This window comes from Nelumbo lutea, chromosome 4, assembly GCF_056320005.1.
Source record: "Nelumbo lutea isolate HS-2025 chromosome 4, American lotus-T2T, whole genome shotgun sequence".
In the NCBI taxonomy this organism is placed as follows: domain Eukaryota; kingdom Viridiplantae; phylum Streptophyta; class Magnoliopsida; order Proteales; family Nelumbonaceae; genus Nelumbo; species Nelumbo lutea.
This window is the reverse complement of record NC_142687.1, coordinates 83,957,137-83,965,068: the sequence shown is the minus strand read 5'-3', so window position 1 is coordinate 83,965,068 and position 7,932 is coordinate 83,957,137. Positions and strand designations below refer to the sequence as shown.

Here is a 7,932-nt window from a genome sequence, read left to right as displayed (position 1 = left end):
GATACCCGACCTGACAGGAGCTTGGGAGTGAGTGTGCGAAGTGGTTATAAAAGACCCCCTTCCCCCCAAAAAGAGTACGTGATAACTTTGCACCATCTGGTTTTTTATCTTGCCTTTGAGAAAACACTAACTTGAGCTTTGGAGCACTCTCACTGAGTTCCTCCCCGGAGACTATTCGCTTTTTTCCCCATTTCAGACACATTTTGCTCCAATCAGAGGCAAGATTGTTGACAGCTAGAACCGACCGGATTGCGCTCCATCAATTCTATTATTAATATTTCATTTGTATAAATTTCTTAGGATTAAAATCATCATTTGATATAAATTTGGATTTGATAGATTGTTTATTTCATTTCGTTATAAAATTTTAATTTTAATTAATATTTCTTTTCATTTTTAGTTATAATTGTTAATCATAAAGTTAATAAAATCTATTTTAGTCCATTAAATAAAATAAAAGGTGAGATGTCTTAGTGGCTTAAACTAGTGATAAGAGATTTGGCATGGTCATTAATTGATCTAGGTTCAAGTTACACCATAAGCATTAATAAACTTTTTTATAGTAGAAAACATTTGGGATTCGACAAAGAACTCGTCTTTAGCAATGCGACTGGCCTCGGTGTGACGAGTCGCTATTTCAAGATCAAGATGTTGTCGGACCATTAGTGATTTTCCTTTCTTGATATTTTTTCAATAAAAGTTATCTCATTTTGATTATTATATAAAAATATTATTTTTTATTGATATTAAGGGCAAATCGACTAGAGACCCAATTTGGGTTTCTTGCAGATAAAGGCAACTTTTTGCTTTTAATATCAAAAAGAAATAATGATTTTATATAATAACTAAAATAGGGATAACTTTGAAAAAAAATCAAGAAAGAGTACACTGCTCGTCTTCTACCTCTCGCTCTGTATTCGTGAGAGGTTAAAGTCGTTGGTAATAACTATGCCCGCAGACGAAACAACAGAAAACGGAAACCCAAAAGCAAAGCTCTACGGCCATGGCGGACAAGAAAATGGAAGCCCAAAACAATGCCAAGCTGGCCATACTGGAGCTCGCCAACATCATCAGCGTCCCGATGTCCCTCAACGCCACTATCCGCCTCAAGGTCGCCGATGCCATCCGGCAAGGTAGTTCCAATGTCTCTCTCTCCGCCTTTGAGATCTTAGCACGTGTCCTCTTAATCGACGATTCCAACAACTTCTAGCGCATCCTTCGAATGCTCACCAGCTATGACCTCTTCTTGGAGCACATCGCCAACGGCTCCTCGGAACTAATGTAGAAGGCCATGTCGGGAGTATCCCTGCCATTCATAAAGGCAATATTAGAGGGCTAAGATGGGTTGAAAGGGGTGGAGCGCCGGAATGTTAGAAATATTCGCATAAACAGAAAGGAGAGGAAAAAGACGAACAATGCTCTTTTTTATATTATTTCAAAAAATTTCTTATTTTAGTTATTATATAAAAATATTACCTTTTATTCATATTAAAGAAGGCAAAAAGTTGCCTTTGCTAGAAACCCAAATTAAACACGGCCCCTGGCGATGATTCAATATAAAAAAAAAGAAAAAAAAAATATGATATTGAAAAATGACAAGAATAAGAAAATTACATTTTCCAAAAACATGACATATTAATGCAGCGCTATTTTCTAAAAAACAGCTCCTGGCATTGGCTACCAACAAAAAAAAAAAAACATGGCCTAGAATACTAGAATGTACGTACACAATTTGAAAAACGTTGCTTGCTTTCGACCCTCTCAGACAGCGGCGCTACAACTTCGTACCTGAAGCAACATGGATATTACATCCAACATACGATAAGATACCAAATGTTTCCGCTTTTCTGGTTGGAGGTGGTGCCTTTCACGTGAAGCACTCGGCTGTCCAGAAAAGGTTAAATTCTTTTATCTGCTCTGTTGTGCGAAGTGCAAAGAAATTTATTATTTAGAGTAAATTGATAAAACCTCCCCTTAAGCTTTTGATTGTTGCTCCGTTCTAGATATTTTGACGTAGACTTCTTTTATTAAAATCATTTAAAAAGATGCATAAAAATCTTTAAGATATTCATATAGTTACTTTTGATCAAAATGTTCATTGTATAAATGATTAATTCAAATTTTTTCAATTTTTTTATGAAATTGATTTATTTTCAAAATTTTCCTCCATATCAATGCTCAAATGTAAATATGTGACTTTAAATTTCCTATTTTTAGTGTTTATAAACTTTATATTATTTTTTGTATAAATCAACTAAATAATAATTGAGCTGATTTTATACCCCTTTTTGACATTTATAAATTCCCTAATAAAATTGCCGCTGATTTTTTGTATAGATATATTGAACATTTTGTGCCCTTTGTAGAAGATTATAATAGAGCAGGGTCAACTTGTAAATTGCAACAGAACATAGAAGAGGTGATTGCAATTATAAAAAACTTCAGAAAAGGTTTCATCAGCAACAGTGTAACTTTAAAGGAGGTTTTAGCAATTTACCCATTAAAAATAATTTTGGCTTTTTTTAAGTAGGAGGGAATTTTCACTAACAGATAACCGAACTGTTTATGTTTTCAGGGTCGGACTATTCAGAGAATAAAAAGTTTCTCGTAATAATATGGATGACGCGGCTCAATATCCACTGCCCAAAGAGCATTCCCTCCTTTCCAACAAGTAAGACGAAAACTAAACTCGCTGCTACCTTACCTTTTGTGCGCTGAAGCTGCTTTTCTGTTTATCTCCTTTTTAAAAGTTACTGCACCTGCTTTTTCGTGAGGCAACTGTGCCGTTGTTGGGCTGCAGCCTGCGGAGCCGAAAAAACGTACACAGAGTTGGACAGAAGCTTTGTTTCCTTCTTTAAGTCACAAAAGAAGAAACGAACGATGGAGTCCAAGCGATCTGATGAGACTTTTGAATTGCGAAGACTTTGTTCTACTCGCCGGAATCCCGTTAGAAGCCGGCCGAGACAAAACGGTTTCCGGCAAGACTGTCAGAATCCCGCTCACTGACTAGTGACTTCTCGTTACCCGAACAACGTCACCGGGAAAACATGGTCAAGGTCTTCTGTCTTTCTTGTTCTCTTCGAGTTCCTGATCTAAAGTAGAAATATATTCCGGTGAACTTAGTGTAATTGCTTTTTTCCTAAACTTTAATTTGCTTTGAGGATTGGATACTCAAGCAATGGTGTAAAGAAGAGTAACTAGTGTTGGAATTCCATGAAAGAATGAAGATTCTCTGCATCTTTTTTCTTTCTGCCAGTGTTTGGGCTAGAAATACTCCTTTTAAATTTTTTATGTCTTTTCTCTTAAAACTTTTGTTGGTACATGCTAATATTGAATTCTCAGATTATTAACCTTTTGTTGTCGGCTCGTTCCTTTAGGTGATTCCTTCTCTATGTTGAGAATTTGGATATATCTAGAGAGAGGGAAGCTCGTAATTCACATAGTGGGGCTGAGTTGATGGGGCATTTGTCATCTCTGCTCGACGGTCTGGCAAAATCTCTTTCCGTCAAAAGAAGAAAGAGTTGTGGAAACGATGATGGAAAGGAAGCTGCAGAAGCGATGGCCAAAGAAGCTAAGAAGAACGACCTCATACTGCGTTCTTCTGGCATCGTTAACTCCGATTGCTCCAACAATTTTGTCTCGATCTTCTCTAAGAGAGGACAGAAAGGAGTGAACCAGGATTGCTTCATTGTGTGGGAGGTATGGTTTTTATCCCCTGCTTTGACTTAGGACTTCGATGCTCTTCTTCTTTTATACATTTTTGAGTAGTTATTAGATGCTTTTCTGTATATACCCAGAAAAAAAAAAAAATTGAAATGGTTGGCACAACGTTGTTATTTTACTTTTTCGTTTGTGATTATCTTCAACTGCGGAAGCTGGATTTATTTGTTTTGTTTGGTAGGAATTTGGATGCCAACCAGACATGATCTTTTGCGGGATTTTTGATGGACATGGTCCATGGGGACACTTCGTAGCAAAAAGAGTCAGGGAATCGATGCCTCCATCCTTACTGTGCAATTGGCAGGAGACTCTAGCGCTAACTTCCCTTGATCCAGAGTTCGACCTCGGATCAGATAAGAAGCTTCATTGTTTTGATGTGTGGAAGCAATCCTACTTAAAGACTTGTGCTGCCATTGATCAGGAGCTTGAGCACCATCCCAGGATCGATTCCTTCTACAGCGGTACCACCGCATTGTCAATTGTTAGACAGGTAAGAAGTCATAATTTCGTAATACTAATAAGTTCCCCTCATGTGAGAGTTTAATTTTGTTTGAATAGGATCAGAATCCACTAGACACTTATACCTACTTAATGCGCTAATGGAACGAACTCAATAGCTAAAAAGTGGATATTCCTGAGGGTATTCTTACTGAGTCATTCTCCTATCTTATAATGCAGGAAGATATGATTAGTTTTAGTAATTCATTCCTTCTGTTTTCTGTGCAATGTCTTATACATTTCTCTTTTGCAGCTACTCTTGCTCTCTATCGGTAGAATCTAGTTATGTATTAAGAAAAGAGAGACTAGAGCTTCTGGATGCTGAAGTTGCCACTTTTTACTGGATAAGTTGGGAAATAAGAAAACAGAAGCTCCTTTATATAGATTATAGACTAGGCTTATACATAGAAGCCCCATAATCTAATAAGGGCCCCACGAGAAAAATATATACCAAACTAACGTTGTGGAAGAAAAACATTATTGGTTAGTTGAATAAGTTCTGCCTATTATTCATGAATAAATTAGTTCCTCAGTTGAAGTATTGAATGCACTCATAGAGGAACAACATATAACATATTTCAAATGAGTCGGCAACCTTTCCTATTTTCTTAGAAGTGCTAAATCCCAACGAGAGTCCTCTTGATCTGGATAACCAAGAACAGATTCTTCAAAAATCCTCAGTCACCAATGCTCAACACCATAACCTGAATCAAGGAACAAGTGTATGTATATATGTACGAGTACGATCAACGACCATTCTTTTTACGTATACAGTAGTAAGTAAAAAGTGTATGCATGGATGTTTATTTACCCTACTTTTAGGCAACTTATCTGCAACCTCTTTAGCTGATACAAGCCGAGCTGTTTAACCTAGAGATTAAAAATCAGATTTCCTCATGTCAGAAAAGAAGTCATTGATGCAGTTTAATCTTCTTTTTAGTTTCCTCACGTGTCCAGTTTCATGTAACACAGACCATTGATTTTAACCCTTTTGTGCTAATTCTGCCAGATACTTTTGGGGGAGACGGAAACAATCATTAAATTGTTCTGTTCATTGACTATTATAGTTATTTTCTTTATAACTCAGCCCCTACATTTCCATTCTAAGCATAGACAAGTTCAATCAGACTTGGCATAAGCTTTTCAAAATTGATGTTTTTTTCAGGGTGAGCTCATAGTTATAGCAAATGTTGGTGACTCTCGGGCTGTGTTAGCTACAACTTCTGATGATGGCAGCTTGGTACCAGTTCAGCTTACTATTGACTTCAAGCCAAATTTACCCCGTTAGTCTCTCTCTCTCTCTCTCTCTCTCTCTCTCTCAAGACATGCATGGAACTTGTTTAGCCGATTCTTAGCTGTTTATGTTGATCACAGAGGAGGCTGAACGGATAACTCAGTGCAAAGGACGGGTATTCTGTTTGCATGATGAACCAGGGGTACACAGGGTCTGGCTGCCAAATGGGGAAACACCAGGTCTGGCAATGTCTAGAGCATTTGGTGATTACTGTGTGAAGGAATATGGGCTTATTTCGGTGCCTGAAGTCACCCAAAGGAATTTAAGCAACAGAGACCAATTTATTGTGCTGGCAACAGATGGAGTATGTATTCTACCATTTCTAGTGTCAATTATTATTGACCATGCTATACACCAGTAATCCTTTTGCTAATATTTCCAGGGAGGGATTTGGGGATGCTTTTGAAGTTGTGGCTAATTTAGAAACAGAGAACACCCAAAGTTCTGTGCAGGACAGGAAAACAGTCAGAACACAATGAAATTGTTGGAAAGTAGGGGGCATCATGTGATCAGTTCAACTTATAGGATATATTTATGCCAAAAATTGATCTGCTTCATAGAAACAACCAATGGCAATGTTTTGGTCACATCCCATTTTTTATAAAGGGGGCTTACCCCTAATGATTACATAAATAGTACATGCTTTAAAAGAAACCATTATAACAATGGTTTGTCTTTTCACCAGGGATGTGCCCAAATTAGTCCCCATAACTAAGAACATAAAAAATGTAATGATTTGTTTCCTAATCCAAAGGAAAATATTGCCCTTCAGGAAGTTTCTTTTCAAAATATTTATTTATTTTGGAGGTACTACAGCTTATCGGAAAACCGGTACTTAATAATTGTGTTTTAGAAGTTCTTAATAGTCTTCACTTTCAATATAAATATTTTAAAATGCATATGAGGCTTACAATCGAGGCCCACTTCGATGCAAAGCTTGAGGAAAATGCCTTGAGGTTCATGCCTGAAAGACATTCCTCACAAGTCACAATCTGCATGAACATATTTAAAGAGATATTGTCTTACATTAAAGGCTTTTTAATAGTTACTGAATCGTTTGTAAGCTCGTAATACGTGATCAACTATGCATTTATATGCTCTTCCTGTATAAAGTTATGATTTCTCTTATGCAATATGCATGTTTCTACACTTCATTTTAGTTTCTTGCTTTTCTTAAAAAATGGGAATCCATGAGGTTCAAGACTCTCATCTTAAGGTTTATTCCTTGTGCATCTGAAGCTCCTGGAAACTCCTTTCACACGCATTTTTTATTCATTGATATAAACATAGGTTTATGTAAAAATTAAGTTTGTTTCATGCCTCTCCTTCAGGTCTGGGATGTTATCTCGAACCAACAAGCAGTTGACATTGTCTCTTCAACAACGGACAGAGCAAAATCAGCTAAACGTTTGGTTCAGTGTGCAGTCCATGCATGGAAGCGTAACAGACGGGGTGTTGCAATGGATGACATTTCAGCTATCTGCCTCTTCTTTCATTCTTCTCAACCCTCTCGGCAGGCTAATCTCACTCATTACCACCGCAAGCATGAGAAATAGTAAGGTAGGTTCTCTTTCAATAACTTTATTGGTATACTATAATCATGTTTTTATGCATTGCATTCATAGAAAGTTAGATACCAACCATCTCTGCCCTTATGTTTCTGTTATCTTATTATGCTCTTTCTTTTTGTCAGATGAGTTATTTAATTAGGGCAAGTAAACAAGCATAAGTCCATAGAAAGATGCAAGGATGGTACCTGTCTTGATGGTCTGGGCCAACAAATGAAACGAGGATAGCAGGGCTGGCGTTCTCTTCATAAAATATTCCCCAAAGGCTTTTCATCATTGTACCTGTTCCTGTTTTTTTTCTTCTTTATCCTTGACCTTTACTCGATTCTTGTTCTTCTAGTGCCTGGACCTAAAAGGGTTATAATGATGCAAAAAAAAAAAAAAAAGGAAACGGTCTGATACTTAAACGTTACGGTCCATGTCTCGGTAGTCCATGTAATAAATATAATAAAGATCTATTCAAGAATAAGAAAGAAAATCCTAAATCCGGATCTATCTATCGAGGGAACGCATGTAAATGTAAGCCCACCAACACCGAGTGATTGGCTGGGACCGTGACATTTAAGGTCCCGTTTGGTTTGCGGGAATAGGGTCTGGAATCGAAATCGGAATGGGCCATTCTAATTCTAACTATTTGGTTGGATGGAATTGAATCCCATTCTCATTCCTGATGGAATGGCATTCCCCCTTAAGAATGAAATTCCATTCCAGCTGAATCCAATTCCCATTCCGGTTCCTGTCTGAACCAAACAGACTGAGAATAAATCATTCTTGATTTGATTTCAAAGGATTTCGATTCCAATTTCAATTTCAATGGTGAACCAAATGGACCTTAAGGTTTAATATCCACCT

General features: G+C 37.2%; 1 protein-coding gene across 2 annotated transcripts; it reads left to right on the top strand.

The window, feature by feature from the left end:
- Nucleotides 1–2,626: 2,626 nt before the first annotated feature.
- Nucleotides 2,627–7,487, top strand: LOC148861420 (putative protein phosphatase 2C 34). 2 transcript variants are annotated; one of them, XM_088984214.1, is made up of 7 exons: nt 2,627–3,056; nt 3,378–3,699; nt 3,902–4,210; nt 5,384–5,501; nt 5,593–5,816; nt 6,844–7,072; nt 7,206–7,487. In XM_088984214.1, exons 2-6 carry the CDS (start codon nt 3,457–3,459, stop codon nt 7,066–7,068), a joined length of 1,119 nt encoding a protein of 372 aa, XP_088840340.1. In that variant the 5' UTR covers nt 2,627–3,056; nt 3,378–3,456; the 3' UTR covers nt 7,069–7,072; nt 7,206–7,487. The 2 variants fall into 2 exon arrangements, with proteins under 2 accessions (XP_088840340.1, XP_088840341.1); XM_088984215.1 differs by having other exon boundaries at nt 2,646–3,050.
- Nucleotides 7,488–7,932: the final 445 nt, after the last annotated feature.